General features: G+C 40.8%; 1 protein-coding gene across 1 annotated transcript; it reads left to right on the top strand.

The window, feature by feature from the left end:
- Positions 1-1,523: 1,523 nt before the first annotated feature.
- On the top strand, positions 1,524-18,640 carry gas6 (growth arrest-specific 6). The gene is made up of 15 exons (XM_067586309.1): positions 1,524-2,064; positions 2,307-2,467; positions 5,270-5,294; positions 5,405-5,467; positions 8,366-8,488; positions 9,516-9,635; positions 10,647-10,769; positions 11,856-11,977; positions 12,137-12,255; positions 14,191-14,380; positions 14,472-14,636; positions 14,718-14,886; positions 15,119-15,258; positions 15,355-15,556; positions 16,478-18,640. The coding sequence occupies exons 1-15, from the start codon at positions 1,989-1,991 to the stop codon at positions 16,627-16,629; spliced, it is 1,950 nt and encodes a 649-aa protein (XP_067442410.1). The 5' UTR covers positions 1,524-1,988; the 3' UTR covers positions 16,630-18,640.
- Positions 18,641-18,884: the final 244 nt, after the last annotated feature.

Below are 18,884 nucleotides of genomic sequence, written 5' to 3'. Positions count from 1 at the left end.
ATAAAATACAATGCATTATGAATCAAACTGTCCAAAAGGATATAAAGTAATTAAAATCAACTATGTACAACTATGAAAATCTGCTTATAAGTTCATGAATCATTAATATAATATAATATAATGAATATAATATGATGATATAACACTGACAGAATCAATTCTGCTGCATGTAATGAATACATTTTGCTGGACACAAGATGTGTCCTAATTAACTTAAAGTCCATTATCAGTGTTTAGAAGCACTGGAGGCTTCAAGTCTCCACATCACACTTGTGTAAGTTGCATACTGGACCATGATTGGCTCTAAAGTTTTGTGATGTTATAAATCATGCTCGTAGGTTCAAGCCTTAAATTAATATTTTAGGTGAGCGCAAAGAAACTTTCCAATTTCAGCAGATGAATGTGAAAACAGACTTCTAGGTCAAACTCTGCACATAAATCATTCTGCACAGTGAAGCTCAAACATCCAACTGAAGGAACAAAAAGAAAAACTGTTTTTTGACTGGAGGGGGACTTTAAGTACAACCCACTGTATATACGTAAATGTGAAAAAAGGTCAAAAAATTCCGCAAAACTGTACTAAAATACAAAACTTGGAATGAAAATAGTAGCTTTTCATCATTGCAAACCTTAACTATCCAAGTTATCAGCTGATTCTTTACTTAAGTAAAAGTACCAATACAGCAATGTAAAAATACTCCATTACAAGTAAAAGTCCTGCCTGAAAATCGTACTTAAGTAAAAGTAAAAGTATTAGCAAAATGTAGTTAAAGTATTGCAGTAAAAGTAGTGGTTTGGACTGATATATTATTATATATGACATCATATGTAAGCAGTATGTTACTGTTGTAGCTGTTGGAGGTGCAGCTAGTTTGAACTACTTTATATACAGTCAGCTAGTTTAGTCCAGTGGTTCCCAACCTAGGGGTCGGGCCCCACCAAAGGGTCACCAGATAAATCTGAGGGGTCGTTAGATGATTAATGGGAGAGGAAAGAAGAAAAAACAAAGTTCTGATACACAAATCTGTTTTCAGTTTTTTGGACTTTTTCTCTAATCTTTGATTTTTGGTGAAATATTGGATCACATGAACATTTATTCAAATAAAACCACGTGAGAAGTTTAAAGGGAAAAAATCACTATTTAGTGACTCCACACTGCTTTTTGTAAGACGTCAAAAGCCAAAAAGGTTGGAAGCCACTGGTTTCATCTTTAATAATATGTTGTATTTTAAAAGCTTGTTACATCATCCACTGTGTTAAATCAAAAGTAACTAAAGCTTCCATATGTAGTGGAGTAGAAAGTGCAATATTTCCCTCTGAAATGAAGTGGAGTGGAAGTATAAAGTAGCACCAAATGGAAATACTCAAGTAACGTACAAGCACCTCAAAATTGTACTCCAGTACAGTTACTTTCCACCACTGCCGGTGGGCTTTAATTTTCAGCTTTCTTTTTTTCCAGCCTCACCAGTGTGGTGATAGGTGCACACAGAAGGAGGGGAGGAGGGATGAGGAGAAGTGTCTGGAGGGCTGCATCATTACAAACTCCTGCCTGCACTTTTCACAGTGACTCCCCCTCCTGAAGCAGCAGAGGCGTGCAAGTCTTCCTCCGCAGACTGGGGACTCAGTCCGGCCGGAGAGGTACAACATAGAAGAGAAGAGGGTATAAAAATAAATATATATATGGAGCGCAGACCACAATGGGGACGAGCTGAACCGCAGTGAGAAGAGGACGGTCGCTTCGTTGCCTGCGTTGTGAACGATATGCGTGAGAAACACACGACAGTTTAGCTTGCAGCGCTCCGCGGCAGTGATTTAACATCAAAAAAAAAAAAAAAGAAAAACGTCGGAAGTACCTGAATACCTGCAGTGTTTCGCAGTAACGTTAGCTTGGTGCAAACAGCAGTGACATTTAGAAAGAGGGGTAGAGAGACTACAGGACGGGACAGGAGAAAGTTTCTCCAGCTTGGCGCAGACACATCGGTTGAACAATGCGGCTGACCCCGACAAAGTCCCTTTCATCGGCAGCCCTGCTAATCCTGCTGGCTGTCCGCTGGTCCGACAGCAGTAAGTAAACAATTACATGCTAAGCGGCTAGCTAGCTCGCTAAGTCCCCGTTGACATTTGTGTTGTGGCTGCTGATGATGAATGCCTCAGTTATTAACGTCATTAACGGCGCTTTAGCTGGGGCATGTTTCGCAACCACGCTTATGTTTTCGTCCTTTGGGAGCCAAAATATTGCCTAACTTCAAAGTTGTGTGACCTTTCTCTCGTTCTTGTAGGTTAATTAAGTCTTATTTCTCTTCTAGTTTCACTGTCTCCCCAAGAGGCGAACCAGTTTCTGAGCAGGCACAAGAGAGCAAATCAAGTTTTCGAGGAGACGAAGCAAGGACACTTGGAGAGGGAATGTGTGGAGGAAAGGTGCACCAAAGAGGAGGCCAGAGAAGTGTTTGAAAACGACCCAGAGACTGTAAGTAGACTAACAAGTTATTAATGGCACCTGTAAAAGTTGTGGTTTTCACTTAAGGTTGCATGCAGACTCCCCCCCCCCCCCCCCTCCTCCCAAACACGACACCCATACCAGCTTCTTCTCCATTGAGGCACTGCAGTACTAGTGAAGTCTTATAACTAATAAAAAAAAAAACACAATTACACAGTGAGATAATGTTTCAGGGATCCAAAGCTGCAGTTCTTACCACCTTGTACATGGCATTTAACATGAAGGTTGCAAGGTTGGTTGTTTACATCCTGCATGTATTGATGGCAAATTGATGACTGTAATGTAACACTAGACTAATGATTCATTGTCTGAGCTGCTGGTGTTCATGCTCCAATAAGTCCGGAGCACTGATAGCTGTCAGCACACATACTATTCCCATGTCAAGGACTGGGCATGTTTTCTCCTCCTTTTTGTTTGTTTCTGTGACAGACATTGAGTCAGCGTGACTAAGCCTCAGTTTATGAAGTGTCAGTGAAGACACTGCTACCCTTTCACTGCTGTTCGTACTTGCATGCACACATAAACACGCAGTCACATGTGTGTGTCATTACTTTGTGAAAAATATATATTCCGTTTGCCAAAATTTGGCCCTATCCACTGGAGACCTGCTTGGCTTAGGTCCCTGCCAAATATCTCACTCGCGCTCCGTGTCCCCTGTATGTCTACGTGTTGCTCCTCTTCCTCACGCACAAATGCATGTGAATGGCGCAAAAGAAAAGCCTCTTGATTTGTCTCTCTGGGAGCTGATTACTTGTTTTCTGCTTGAGAATGAACATAAGGGGTGAAAAATGTGTTTTGTTCGACACAGTCATGCACATCGCCTCACTAATCTGTATACATTACCCCACTCTCTCTCTCTCTCTCTGTATGTGATGTTTACCAGCCAATGAAATCCATTACACAGTGTGTTCTCACTCATACTTACTGCAGATTAGTGTCCATGCTTCTTTCATGAATGTGCAGATCAGTCTGTACCCTCTTGTGAATACATGAGCCTATTGAATATGTACTGCATGTGCTGAATATGCAAACAGAACTATAAATAACCTAGTGTGTCAGAAAACGTGAGACTTGGGCTGTCAGGCCAAGAGACACATTCATTCACTGCCTGAGAATGCAGACTTTTAAGTCTTTTAGCAGACATCTTTGTGCAGTGTGTGTGTGTGTTCGTGTATGTGTGTGTGTGTGTGTGTGTGTTACTCAGTAAGATAGGTTAAAGTCTGGGATATTTATTGAGCAGACTCTTGTCCAAACCTCTTTAAGATGTAAGCTGACAAGAAGTATTGCATGAAGTACAGAACATTCATGCTCTCTAGCGTTTTATCTTTTAGCAACAAGTAAACACTGACAGTTGATTGCTAGATACGTAAATCAGAGATTCAGATGAAGTTTTTGGTGTAAACAGAGGGAGTGTTTGTTAGCATTGCGCTGGTGATGCCCTAACAGTTGCTCCCTACTCTTGAAGTTTTGACATCGTGAATTGTAGCGGAGCGTGAGTGAATGAGGCGATCAATGACTCAGAGATCATTTGTGAAGATTAGCCAGGCAGAGAGACGTAGAAGCTAACGGGGGGGGGGGGGATTAAAGTGAGCGTGGGTTCAGAGGAGGAGGTGAAACCGGGTGACGCTCGGTTCAGAGGAGAAGGTGAAATCGGGTGACGCTCGGTTCAGAGGAGAAGGTGAAATCGGGTGACGCTCGGTTCAGAGGAGATGGTGAAGTCGGGTGACGTGCGATCTGGTGGAGTTTGCGTGAGCATGGACACACATCCTCAGAAGAACGCCTCCCCTTTACGTGTAATTTTTCTACGTTGGCGTGACACAAAGGCGCAGCCTCATTCATAACTGCATTATTCATCCTGAAGGAGCCCATCTCTGACTCTGCATTTTCTTCTGCTGCAGCTTTCTGGCTCTGCAGAGAGAGGAAGAGCGGGGTGTTCCTGGATACTTATGATTATCCTTAGCAACACACGCGATGAGACTCTGGTCTCGATTTAAAAAAAAACAAACAACAAGAAAGTGTCACAACTGAGTACTATGATGAGTTTAAGATTAGTAACAGTCCAAAAGTAGTCCTGGATCGTTACTAGATCTTAATTGATCCTGACTGACTTTCACAAATCAGTTGTCACTTCAAATCAAGGTTATAAAGAGGCTCTATGTCAAGTAACATGTTCCTGGCTTCAGCAGACTTTTGTGTGATTATTGACACTTTACAAGAGACTTTATCCTGCTGCATCTAGTTCCTACTGCAGCAACGGCTCTCTGAAGTCTGTCCCCTCCAGAGTCTGTCCATCCACCAGTAGATCCTCTCCACATTTTGACCTACATGTGGAGGCGTACTGCAGCCAGGAGGCGGGAGGGATGCTACTACTATCAGGAATGCAGAGAATTCTCACGAAGCCCCTGGCAAAGGCCGCACCCATTACAGACAGCACACACACACACACACACACACACACACACATATGCAGAGATTACAGAGTAATCATATTGTAATCTCTTTTTGGATACTAAACACACACATGCAGAGTTTTAAATGCCTTAATCAAAATTAATAATTGTTTATGATTCGTTTTTCACTCCCACATGCTTGAACACGGAGCTCCAGTATAAAACGAAACCAAATCCTACATTATGTCAAGTATTAAGAGAAACCACCCCTCTTAATTTTAAGCAGTTATTTAGATTATCTTGTCCTGTTTACATTTTTTGTTTCTAAACCTACATAACTTTATCCCTCTCTCTCTCTTTTCATCTCTTCTCCCTGGTTTAGGACTACTTCTTTCCCAAGTATTTAAGTAAGTTATAATTCGGGCTAAAACCTTTCATCTATACTCATAATACCTGGTTTTTCTGATTATATGTTTGTAATCTCTTTTGCTTTCATTTTATTTTCATCTCTGTCTAGGCTGTTTGGACAAGTTTGGAGATTCTGAAAAGAAGAAACAGGATCTGGTCACATGTGTCCACAGTAAGTTTTAACATTTATCTGTTTAGCGACTTAACATCAGGACCTGTGGTTGATTGATCCTTGTCCTTCCTTTCTCATTTTTCAGTCTTTTTCTCACCATTTATCTCTGTGTTTCTACTGCAATAGTGTCATTACATCCACAGAGGGGGACCTATTGTAGTGCGGGGTTGGGCTGCACTGCAGTATCGCTGCTCTGCATCACACTCAGGCACAGACTCTCCTAGTAGCAAAGGAGAGAGAAAGAGAGACGATGAAAAGGTGCTGAATTTCTTTGGCATCTCTCTCCGTTCCTCACAGCGTGATGTACGTAATTGATTCTATGGCTGTAAAGTGGCCCTGAGCTTGCCGTATGTGCGTGAGCCCAGGTATCTATGACTAACATTGCAGCACTTTGCTACAGTGACGCCGCACATTGGTGAATGAGTGACACACCCTCTGTCGTCACATACTCTCTCACTCGCTCTCCGGGTGAAAGCACCAGCTTCTTCTTCGTGAGCCGGCTGAGCGGAGGGGGCGATGTGAAAAAAAAAAGGTCTGACGTGAGTGGAGCACAGAATTTCTGCTGCATCAGGATACAACAAACCTCCACCAACCCGGCTTTACTGCTATTGGCTGAGGAACCTCGGGGTGGGGGGGGGTGGGGGGGGGTTTCCATGACTCAGCTGCAGAATCGTGGCACTTAAAGATACGGCAGCTCTTTTTTTTATCGATCTGTCAGCACACCAGCTGTCTCTCTCACCATCTTTATCTCTCTATCACCACAAATCTGCCCATCAGTTTCCTGTCTCGTTGCGCCCGGCGGTGGCTGCTTTACTAGTATCAAAGCAGATCATGACATTCCACTATTTCCATTTATGGGATGTTATGGGCAGAGCAGACACCATTTTATAGTTTTGGTTGCATATTTCCACATACCAAAGGCTGATTTCAATGTAAGCACAGAGGACAGTGTTTATCTTCCTACTCCTCCCTCTTCCCATCCCCTGTGTCTGCAAACTGCAGACTCAAGTGTTTTGCGTGTTGTTTGTTCTGCAGAAAAATAGAGTCATTAAAACACATTTTCCCAATTGTACTTATGTGACATCAATTGTTGCTGCTGTATAAATCGCGGAGGGCTTATCGGAATCAAGATTGTGGTTGCCGACAGTGTGGGTGGGCCACAGTGTGTGCTTTATTAAATTACATAAATTACATTTAGACATGCTGTGAAGGGACCTTTTGAAAGCAGAGGATACAATGGTTATTCCTGTTTGCTGATAGATCACATCACATCACTAAACCAGGAGCCTGGGCTCATTTGTTTGGGTTTATTCAAGACTGCACTCCTTATGCAGGGTGCAGGAATGTAATATCTAGATGTTTGATACTTATACAGATATTTTCCAATTCACTGCAGCTGTGATGCTCGTTTCTAAAAAGCTGTCTTCAACACTGTTTACATGAGTCTGCAGACCCCGAAGCACATAATTACACATTATTTAAACTCAAATGAAGAAAGAAAATTTAGTTCTTGTGAAACATTTCAAACATTTCTTACCCTCATTTTTTTTTTCCCCCCTAAGGCAGTTGGATCCTTCTAAACTTCTCTGTAAAATGTTAATTTTCAATTGAGTGTGAAATTTTTTTTTTTTTTTTTTTTTTTTTTTTTTTACAAATGTACAAAAAGTTAGATGACAACTTTATCTAGATACATAAAGAGAAACAGCCTATGAGTGCACATTACAACCACAAATCAGTGTGCTATTTCAGGCTTAATTTAGGTAATTATTGCACAATACAATAAGATGACTTTATACATTGTAAATTTAACCCAATGAATCCATTTAAATGTATTTTTAGTGCTGTAGTTGTTCAAAGAACTTATGCCTTTACTGGAAGCCATACATTTAGTTTATGTTTTGAATTCATTTCATAAGTGAAGCCAAGTTATTTTTATTTATATATATGTATATATATATATATCCCAAAATCGCAAATTTGCCTCGAGGGGCTTTACAATCTGCATGTGACACCCTCTGTCCTTAGACCCTCTACATTCAGTATGTTTTGCTCTTTCTATATGATATAGGTACTTTAAATAAAAAAAATAAACAAACTGTAGCTTCACTCATCTGGAACTTGTCATTTATACAGATTGCTGCTACATCTAGTGCCCATGTGTAGACTTATCGTCATAATTGATCTGTTGTCAATGTACATGTGTAAACTCTGACAGATAATGTTTAAAACTCCTGATTTACACCGCAGTCACAATAAATATGCTCCACAGTAGTTGAAATTACGACACAGTATTTATGCTGTGCGAATTGAATTTTACAGCACATCATCCGGTGAAATACAGCCTGATTCGAAAGTTGTGTCTTTGCGTTCCACATGAGAGCTTATCTGTCTCCTGCTCCCCCCCCCCCACCCCTCCTGTTTTTTCCAGGCACTGTCCTTTTTCTCTCTCTGAACTCCAGCATGCAACATGCCCAGACTTGTCAAGCAGTGAAACTCCACTGCTGGGAAAAGGAAACTGCATGAGGGAGAGAAAAGATTTACACATGTGCTCAATTACACAGGCTGAGAGTGAAAGTGAAGGCCCAAATAAAAAAAATATTTTAGAGAAAAATTGGACCAATAAAACTGACAGTCGAATATCCGTTTGATCTTTAGTTGGAGGACAGGTATGCTGGGAAGGACTGAATTAGGGCATCTTCACACAGGAGAGCTTAGCCAGCATTAGGCTATTTATATTGAACTCCTGATATGCAGAACATAAGAGATGCCCTTCCTCTGTCTGGTATCAGGATACAGTTACACTCTCTGTTTGAATCCAGGACATACAGACTCAATTTTAAAGTAATAATCCTGCTTATTTCTCTGTGTCTGTCTGTCTTTGTTTTTTCCTACGACTAGATATTCCAGACCAGTGCTCTCCTTCTCCGTGTTACGCCAGAGGTACCGTGCGCTGCGAGGACAAAAAGGGCGACTTCCTCTGTCACTGTTTTACAGGTTGGACAGGAGCCAGATGTGACAAAGGTACCGTCATCACTATGAGAGAGAGGGTATATAGCTGGACGCCGTGTTAGAGCTCCGTAGAGGTTAAATTTTTGCACCGTCATTCAGTGTCAGATCCAGCATCTCTGGCAAGAAGTCATCTCCGCGACCTTGACTCTGACAGCTGTCTCCGAGGCCTAGCCGCTTGATGATCTGGCTTTCCATTGCTTTTATGAGTCATACAGTGTATTTGTGTATCATTGTTTCTCTCTCATTGTACATCTTGGTGCTGAAATCAAGTTGACCTCAAGTCTTAGTGTTTCTGTTTTCACTTTTATCTGTTAACAACCATTCCTGCTGCTGCTGTCGCTGCCGCTGCTGTTGTTATTAATAACGCGCGGTGGATGTGTCGGGTCAATATGAACTGCATGTACGGGAACTACGGTCACGACAGGAATCCATGTGTCTCTTTTGCAGGCGAAAGCTAGTTACTGTGTATAAATATGAGGGAAAGGTTACATGTCTTATGAAAAAGTGAGACCAAGGGTTCCACTTTTAGAGGGGAAATATAACAAATATTAAGTGTATAAGCTGGAACTGGAAAGCGCACATAATTTGTAACCACACACACACACACACACACTGTGAGGGAGAGGGAACATGCTTCTCTGATTTATGGCACAGCTACCATTCCACACGTTTCCACTGTGACTCATCCTGCCACCTTACTGTGAGAGGAAATCAAAACAGATTCAGTTTGACTTGGTCTGAGCCTTTTCCACTTGACGACCGCACTCCTCCTAAACACTGAGCTGTAACACTCGGTGACGTAGTGTGTCAGTTATTTCTAAGGCTTTTAACAAAGTAAAAATTTATAGGGGCTTTTCAAACTGTATCAAATTCATATTTAGAATTGAGGGGAAAAAAATAAACTTTCAATATAGATTCATTTTAAATAACAAGTACAAGTGAAAGCTTCACACAAGCCAAACAGTCTAATACTGTACACAGCCCAATGATGATGATTTTCCTGTGCTCATGTCATGCTGTACCACCCTCCTATTTGCAGATGTCGACGAGTGCAGCAGGAAGAACGGAGGGTGTGACCATCAGTGCAACAACACTATGGGCAGTTACCGCTGCTCCTGTCACCAAGGCTACATGTTGGTACGACGCCACTTTTGTAATGGTAAGGAACAAGACATACTGTGGATACATGTGGTCTAATGTCTGAAATCACATCACTAAACTTTCTTGCTTTACTCAGTCTGCATTTTGACATTTTAAATCCACTTTATATGAAGGATCAGCTGTGGAAATGGACATCATTTCTGCAGTTAGTCGTAGTTCATTTGAAAGTGTTTTGAATCAGAGAGTTTTTGAGGTAAAAGCTCTATAATAATCCCGAGGTTGTGCTTTGTTTTGTCTTGCGACATTTATTTTCATCTTTGTGAGTCCAAAAAGAACAAACAGTTCAGCTGAGAAAAATGCAAAAACACAAATGTAACTCATGAACCTAATCGACACTTTGGCAGGTCCAAAATTACAAACCTATGTTGTTACTTACTGTACTGGTAACACATTTCACCAGCTTGGATGTGTAGGCATTAAAGTGAATTGAATTGAATTGAACTGGGTGAACAACTGTTGTTAAAACCACGTTCTGTGTTTCCACAGACATGAAGACATAAAATCATGATGAAGTCAACTTTAAATTTCCTTTTCATTTAATGGTACAGACATTAAAAATTGTGTGTTAGATTTATTATAACATTTATCTTAATGTAAGTGGGATGTAGCTTCAGTGAAGTGTTGGAACAAGCAGATATTGTATGTGCTATATATCCAGTGTTGTTACACAGTGTGGAAAAATTGATCTAATTTCGAAACTGCTCTGGGGGAAAATTAATATAAAGATCCTTTTGGTTTAAGTGGTTAACCAATCATGGCCAAAATTTACTTGCACTGGCCTTGAGGCAGTTTTAGTTTCCCTCTCTGTAATGGAGACAAGGTCTCTGAAAAGAAAATCAAATACAAGCAGTGATTGTTCCTCACTCTGTGTTTTTCCGACACATTTTAATGAGTAAACATAACCTCCTCAGTTCACGTCCTTCCAGCCGACAAGTTTTCTTGGTATTTTTCCCTGATCGTAAACCGCTGGCGCTGTTGATTGTCTACTATACTTTGATGTGTCTTTCAGATGTCAATGAGTGTGAAGACCCAGGTGTGTGTGGAACAGCACGGTGTGAGAATAAGGAGGGTGGCTATGACTGCCTGTGTGATACCGGCTATGTTTATGACAATGAAACCAAGAGCTGCATTGGTAAGTGTGTATGCTACACACACACACACATGTAGTTTCATAAAGAACTGACTGAGGAGCTGCTTCAGCCTCAGCAGGACTTGATGCAGCTGTGTTCGGAGGTCAGGAAAGGAATGTAAAGAGAGAAATTCTTTATAAGTAGGTAACAGGTCACTGTCCATTGCTGTCAAATCCAATCTGCATGCCTAGAAAAATTAATCTCAGGAGCAAAATACTGATCCTTTGAATTTCCAGAAGGACTTAACTTTTTGCAGTAGTCAGGAGTGATAAACCCAGAACATAGTTTACATGTATGAAAAGTGTTTGTTTTTTCCAGATTAATCTGGAAATCAGGCTTCAAACATGCAGTGATCTGAAAAACAGTTTGACAGGCATCTGCGCCATCACAACAGCACCCCCAAGCCAAACATACAAGTAGGCTTAGACCTCAATAAATGGAGTTAAGAGCTCAAGATATACAAGTCTGACCTTGTATTTATCAAACAAGTTTGATCCCATAAAGTTGCTGTAAGAGGCATTTTCCGAAATGCTCAACAAGCGCTTTTATACACGAGGAATGAAAGGATATCCAGTGATAAAGCAAAAATAGCAGTCTTGGTATCATAAGATAACATGATAAGATAATATAACCACAACATTAGATTTGTCGGGAACAACAAGATAAAAATAAAAAGAATTCATAGACTTAAACTGCGGTCATTAATCACTTGTGTGTTCCTTGTTTTTTCCTCTAGTGGAAACCAGACTTTTCATAACCTCAGTGTCCCTCCTCAGAGAATTAACGTTTATTATAGCCAACCTAGTCATGGCCATGTAAGGTTATATATGGAGTAGAGAGATACCACCCAGTTAACGTCAAAGACCACTTGACTCAAGTGTTGTTTGCATTCCTTGATATGTTGACAGGAAACACATCAGATTTTTATTTTCATTCTCATGCTACTGATGTTTTTTAGATCCTTTTCATCCTTTTCCACCGAAGGGACTCCTGATAACTTCATGAACCCACTGCTTCTCTGTAACCCTTTGTGTCATCATTTTCATCTGTCCTCTTTAATTTCTTCATCCTACTCTGTCACTTGTCAGATGTGGATGAATGTGAGGCGAAAGTCTGTGCAGAGGAGTGTCTGAACACTCCAGGGAGTTTCCGTTGTTACTGTGACGGTCGTCAGGGCATGAAGCTGGGCCAGGACCTCAGGAGCTGTAAGGTGAAACACATTAATTGTGGCAAATATTATCGACCCGTTTCGTAGTCCAGCTGTCACCTTTTGTTGTGAAATGTGAACTCTGTTCTAGATATTTAAACCATTTTGATCGAGTCAAGTTGCAGCTGTCTGTTATCAAGTTATCTGTTCATTTTCCTTCAGCCTATAACTCCCTGTATATCAACGCCTCTGAAGAGGAACTCTCGCTCTCTTTACCTGGGCCGCATGTTCAGCGGTGTACCGGTGGTGAGGCTGCGCTTCCGCAGGAGGATTCAAACTGGGTGAGAGAATTAATTAAGAGATGCATTGATTGTAGTTTTCTTGACCGATTCTGATATCCGGTTTTTAAAAAAATTTTGTCTGACCTGCTGATTCTGAACTATAATTGACAGCATACACAAACATTTTTGGAAATTAATCAAACAAAATCATGAAACTGAAGGGAGAATCATGAAGTAAACTCAAAGTAAAATACTGATAAAATATTTGTCAGTGGTGCAGACAAACCGTGGTTGGTACCAGAAAGTATTTTCCATCCTATTTTTCACCCATAATATTTTGTAATCTCCTAAATATATGTTTTTTTTAGTGTAATCAAAATGCACTTTACTTCTATAGCAAATATCAGCTCTCATCTCATTTTAATAGTGATTTGTTGCACTCAACAGGTGTACAGTTTTTTCACTCTGCTCTACTTATTTGGTCATCATATCTAGATTAATGATATTTATCAGCTGTATTAATTCAAATTTATTATTTTAGATTTTTCCCTACAGATTGAAACAGAGCGGGAATCATGTCAGTGTGTCAGATATTGAGGTTCAAAGAGGTTAAATTAAAGCTAGAGCGCGAGACTTTTGTCTCCCCCCTCTGGCAGTGAGAGTAATTACAAAAACACTGTCGACACATGTTTACGTCATAGGCTCCGCTGTAGCCTACTCCGTTGCTACTGTTGCGGCTGTAAAACGGTGGATAAAATGTTTTGAGTATCGCACAACCACAGCGAAATGAAATTTCACAATCAGAATTTGATCCATTCAGTCCGATAACATTTGGAAAGTGTAGAACAGTCGCATGATCGAATTATTTTACCCCCTTTCAAGTTAGCTGAGAGCTAACCGGAAGTTAGCTAGCGGAAGTCTCTTGCGTGTATGTTCTGCCCATTGAGCATGCACAGTATGTGTTCATCCAACCAGCACGAGAATGTCAGACCCAACACCAGATTAAAAACTCTGTATACTGCAAAATACAGAGAGATTTATCTGGCGGTGATAAGCTTAATCAGCAAGTTCTGCACTGTAGGTTAAAATATAATATAACCAAAAACAGCAGCAGTATTAACAGCAGAGCCACACCTCAATTGATTCACAATAAAACATTGTCAGACTTTTCCTTAAAAGGTAAAATCACCTGGTTTCACATAACAGCTGTTAACAGCTGATCACGTCCTGGTGTGTAAACTCTGTGTCCTATATATTTTGGGCTGGACCGACTCACCATCTGTCCCATCTTGAGCAGGTGGTGGTCGTGATAACAGTGCGCAACATGTTGCCAGTAAATAAAACAGGTAAATTAGTGTTTAAACAAGTGAAAAACTGCATTACGTTATCAGTCAATAGCGAGTCTCTTTTGCAGTTCATATGATTTAGTTTTAGCGTGTGTTTGGCTATGACGTTACTGTCTGTGCTGCCGTGTGCGTGACATGAACATCTGTTGAGAGCTCCATTTTGAAAGTGTTGAGAGACCAGGTACAGTTTCAGATTTGAGCTTTAATCAAATCCTGTTTTTGAAATTCTTCATTCTTCCTCATATTTCTATCTTTAGTGAGACAGTTTATGGGACAGTGAGAGAGCAGCACTCCTGAGAATAAAATATGTTTGAAAGGGAAGAGTGTTTTTTACCAAACATAGTCAAACCGTATCAAGTTAATTAATTAATAATTCTAAAAATAACTTATATTTTCCAAGATGAAAATACTACTTTGTCTGAGCGCCAAGTTGATAAAAAAGATAAAAACTATTTTAGTCACAAAAAGGAATTTCCTGTTTCTCCTCTATCATATCATCCTCTTCCACCCTCTCTTTTCATTTTTCTTTTATTTCACTTGAATTCCTAATTTACTGCAGTCATATTTCCTTCTTTCTTCAAACACACATATTTATACACAGACTCCTCTCATTTTTTCCACTTTTCTTTACTTGTTCTTTCTTTTCTAGCTTTTCAGCAGAGTTTGACTTCCGCACCTACGATCGTGAGGGGGTGATCTTCTTCGCCGGAGGTCACCTGAACAGCTCCTGGATTGTCCTTGCAATGCATGATGGGAAGCTGGAGTTGCAGCTGAAATACGGCATAGTCAGCAGAGTCACCAGCAGCGGACCCATCGTCAGTGACGGCCAGTGGAGAAAGGTTAGCGGTTTGTCAACATCAACCATAAAACGACCTCTCAAGAACGCTCGTTCCGATCGAAACCCGCCTCTCAAATGTCTTTTCTCACCAGATCTCAGTGGAGGAACAGAGCCGGAGTCTAGTGATAAAGATCGACAGGGAGGCCATCATGAAGATCGCAGTAAACGGAGATCTGTTCACACTGAAGAAGGGCATGCATGAGCTCAACCTCACGGTGGGAGGAGTCCCTTTCAAAGAGGACGGCCTCGTTAGTCAGGTGCGTGTCTGAATGTGTATGTGTGTTCTCTTGAAAAGAAATGTTTTGTATGCGTTTCTCAACTGTTGCCGTCGTCTGTAGGTGAACCCCCGTCTGGACGGCTGTATGAAGGAGTGGCGCTGGTTGACGGGCGAAGATACGTCGATACAAGAAACCATTCGATCCAATGAAAACATGCAGTGTTTCAGCAGTGAAGATCCTGGAGCGTATTTCCCCGGCACAGGCTGCGCTATCTTCAACATCAGCTATGGTGCAGTGTTTGTATGTGCGTGTGTGTTTGTGTGTGTGTGTTATGGATAGCATATCCGGGGGCTTACATAACTTTACCTAATTGATTCTTCCTGAAGTTGTTAGTTTACTCTGTTTGAATGAATGTGAGTTTCCATCTTCACTTACACTTTTATCAACAGTTTGCTTCATCTCTGTTTGTCGATTAAGTTCATGACCTGCTGTTCTCTCTCTTCCTGTTCTCCTCACTTCAGAATCACAGAACCTGAGTGTCCAGTTGAACCTGCGTCCAACTTCTGCTCTCGGGGTGCTGTTTGCACTCGTTCACCAAGACAGCGTCCCTCTTTCCATCTCTCTGGCCGACTATCATCCCGGTACTGACGAGTGGCGAGATGTGAGTACATTAAAGTTGGACCTGGATGTATAAACTTGTTTTTTAAATTTCTTAACATTTGTTAAGTCTGAAAACTGACCTTCTGTGTGTTTTCAGTCTGTTCTAGTGTCAGCAGGTGATGTCATCATTGCCAGCTCTCCGGTCCCGCTGTGTGACGGCGAGAGTCATGTGATCCAGGTGACGATCTCAGGAAACCAGACCGAGCTGCTGGTCGATGGCAAGTCTGGACAAAGTGAAGATGCAGAGGTTTCTATTGACCTCCTGACTCAGTCCAGCACCTTCATAGGAGGACTCCCTGGTGAGGGCTCACACATTTATAAACACATTGTGCAAAACTTAATTTACACGGATTTGATTTATACAGGATGAATAATGAAGCATAAATGAAGGGTTTTATTTACACAGTATGCAGGAAGTGATGCTTAGCACCTTGGAGGGTGGAGAACATAAATTCATGTCATAAATTATCTCAGTTAGAGCTGAGAATTTATATTTTTAAACCATTATAGGCATGAAAATAATTTAGGAAATGTTTTGTCAAAAATATTTATTACTGTTAAAGAAAAAAAGATTATCAGCTGATATATTGTCATCAGATTTGTTTACACCCTCCAGTATTGGTATTAGCTTAAAAAGTCCAGTATCAGTTGACTAGAATACACCAAAAGGTATTTTTCACATGTAGATTTTTAAATCGCAAAATCATACAAGCTCTGTGATGTTTTGTCGAGCTGATTTTAAATGATCTAATCTCTAAACCCTCTCAGCCTGCTTTGTCCTCTGTATGACTGTCTGTGCAAGTTCCAAAACGTCCTCGCCAACAATAAATAATCTCACCCAGCGAATGAGTAATAACCGCTGCCATTTACTGTATATGAGTGTCTCATTTCACTTAGCTTTCTTGTACTGTATATGGCCAACCATAACAATGATCTATAGCCGTGTAGCTGTAGAGAGCTGGCAGCTGAGTAAATAATTCAACGTAACAGCTAAAAAGAGGTTCAGCATTCACCTAGCAGATTTTGTTCCTTTCCCTGAATTGTTGATAAATGCCTTCATGTGTATTTCGTAATAATTGTTTATTCATGTTTGCTGAGTCTGACAGATTCAATATATTAAATCATACAGTTTGCAAACTCGTGGTTTAGTCACAGTTAGAGCACGTACACATCCCGTCATGTTCTCTGCTGGATCACATATCGTCACTTCTTCCCCTCAGATGTTCCTCTGGTGTCCACACTGGTGTCGGCGCACTACAGCGGCTGCATGGAGGTCAGTGTTAACGGACAGTCTCTGGACATGGACCAGGCCATCCACAAACACAACGATATCCGCTCACACTCCTGCCCCCTGCTGGACTCTCACCAGTGACCAGCGCATCAGTCTGCCAAAAAACAGATCCATTAGCAGTTGATTGAGGCAATGGGGATGGTTTCCAACATATTTATAAAAAACAAAGCTGCAGTGGGGAGATGTATTAGATTGCAATGTTTAAAAAAACCAAAAAAAAAAAAAACAAACAAAAAAAAAACTAGACCAGGTATCGTGATCAAGCTGGAGCGTTAGCCCAGGATCACCCTGCCCTTTTACTGTGATGACACTGCTGCCTGGAGGCATTTACAGGGACTTTCACTGTATTCTCAGTATTGTGACTCAGTAAAATAGTTAGTTAGCCAATGAGCAACATCCCCTGTACTAGGCAGAAGATATGGGAATAAATGCTGCACAACATTGCCTCAAAAACAGCCCATGTATATCACAGCCTTGTAAGCCCACAAGAACACACAGGGCCTTATCCAGATCAATGTCAAATGGTTGATCTTGGGTCAGCCTACTACGCCTGGCATCCTGTGCTTAAATGCAGATCTGACTGGAACTCGGTAGGCAGAGTGACTCTCGCTGCATTAACTCAGCTGATAGAGCTGCGGTCATGTTGCTTACATCCAGTTCACACAAGGCCCACGTTCACAAAGCTTGTAATAGTCAAGTGATAATCTGATTCAGATGACATCTAAAATGAAAGAAAGTGGACCAGACCAGTAGTCCTACATTTACTACCCTACTCAGAGAAAACGTACGAAATAGGTGCTTAGATTTTCATGAGTGTTAGGTGTCAGGGGTTGATGGGGCGACCCCCTAACAAGCTGAACCCTACCCTTCAGCTTGGAGTCGTGGTAGCGAGGGCAGGATTCAGTATCAGGCACGACTTTGTGTTCAGTAGGAAATCTTGCACATCGTTGCAGGTAGGAATGGACTGCGACGTGAAGCCATTTTCTTGATTCCCTCTCTACTAAAGCAGCACTCCATGTCTGCCTGCAACCTTAAAAATCAACCATGTGCCTACCAAGAACAACCAACCCAAACTTCCCGACAGCTTCCCTCCAAACAGGTGAATCATTTCACAAAGGTGCAGTACTGTATCACAGAAACAAAGCCAACTCTTCTCTTAATGAAATCATTGCAGTTAATATTAATAACTATGCATTTCCACCTGTGCATTTAGGAGAATCACAGTCTTTCAAAAGAGCTAACTGACACCCCGACTCCCTATAAACTTCAATCACTAACTCCCGTCACAAAGGCCCCGTCTTTGCCTCAGAATCACCCACTTACAGTTAATACCTGCCGTATACCAATCTAAGGATAATAGATAAGTCACAGAAGCACAGGGGGACAGGAAGGGGCCCTCTCCATCAAGGAGAGAAAGAGCACTGCATCGATCGCACCATACAAGCTACTGAGAGTAAAAAGAGTGCGCTGTAATATACTGAATATGTAAATAATGTGATTGTACAATGCTTTATAGAAGACATAAAACAAACACTACCTTATGCTCACCAAGGTTATCTGCACATTTAAGTTGATCCAAAGTCAAACAGTAATTTGAGTCTCTCGAGTTCACCTACTTCCTAAAAAAAAAAAAAAAAAAAAAAAAAAAAGTCTGAAGGGGATGGAGAGCAATAGCCAGGGATCAAAGTATATCTTTTAAGTTTTTAATTTTGACTTAATAGGTGCTGAGCAAATCAAAATACAATAAAAACAAAGAATGTCGGAGGAGCATTATGATTGAGAATGCCAAAAGTGCTCCAGTGTTATTTTACTTCCCTCTGTAATGTATCATTTTCTAGTTTTCTGATGAATGAATGCCCGAATATAGAGCTCGACGTGTTATTGTTTTGGTTTTGTTTTTTTATCATATGTGTTGTATATTGAACTTCTTTTAGTTTTTATTTTTCACTTTAACTGCCAGTATGTGTACAATGCTGAGAGAAGTCTGCTTTTTGAGTTTTATCTTCCTTCAACAGTGAAAATCCTATTTAAAAACAAAATAAAAGCAGTTGTATGAACATAATAGAGTAAAATTGTATTTTCAAAAGAAAAACTTGTTTGTGTGCTGTGTTATTGTGTTAAAGGTAAACGTTTCCCATCATGCCCCGTGTGTGACATGTTGCGAATGTTCTCAACTGTTACCGGCTTTTTCAGGGGCTTTCGACCCTGTCATGGCCTTCTTCACTAGAGGGAATTTGATGATGTCTCATCAAGTACGAAACATCGGTCACATAATAACAAGCGGTTATATATAACAGGAGGTGGTACCACACTTACCAGTTATCAATACACAGTAA

Source organism: Thunnus thynnus, chromosome 1, assembly GCF_963924715.1.
Source record: "Thunnus thynnus chromosome 1, fThuThy2.1, whole genome shotgun sequence".
In the NCBI taxonomy this organism is placed as follows: Eukaryota; Metazoa; Chordata; class Actinopteri; order Scombriformes; family Scombridae; genus Thunnus; species Thunnus thynnus.
The sequence above is the reverse complement of the archived record's forward strand: the minus strand, read 5'-3'. Positions and strand labels throughout refer to the sequence as shown.

Excerpts from the sequence above, each read along its gene's own strand:
- gas6 (XM_067586309.1), top strand. The coding sequence starts at position 1,989 with ATGCGGCTGACCCCGACAAAGTCCCTTTCATCGGCAGCCCTGCTAATC. Across the intron at positions 14,381-14,471 it reads GTGACGGCCAGTGGAGAAAG|ATCTCAGTGGAGGAACAGAG; the intron begins GTTAGCGGTTTG and ends TTTTCTCACCAG. Across the intron at positions 14,887-15,118 it reads TATCTTCAACATCAGCTATG|AATCACAGAACCTGAGTGTC; the intron begins GTGCAGTGTTTG and ends TCCTCACTTCAG.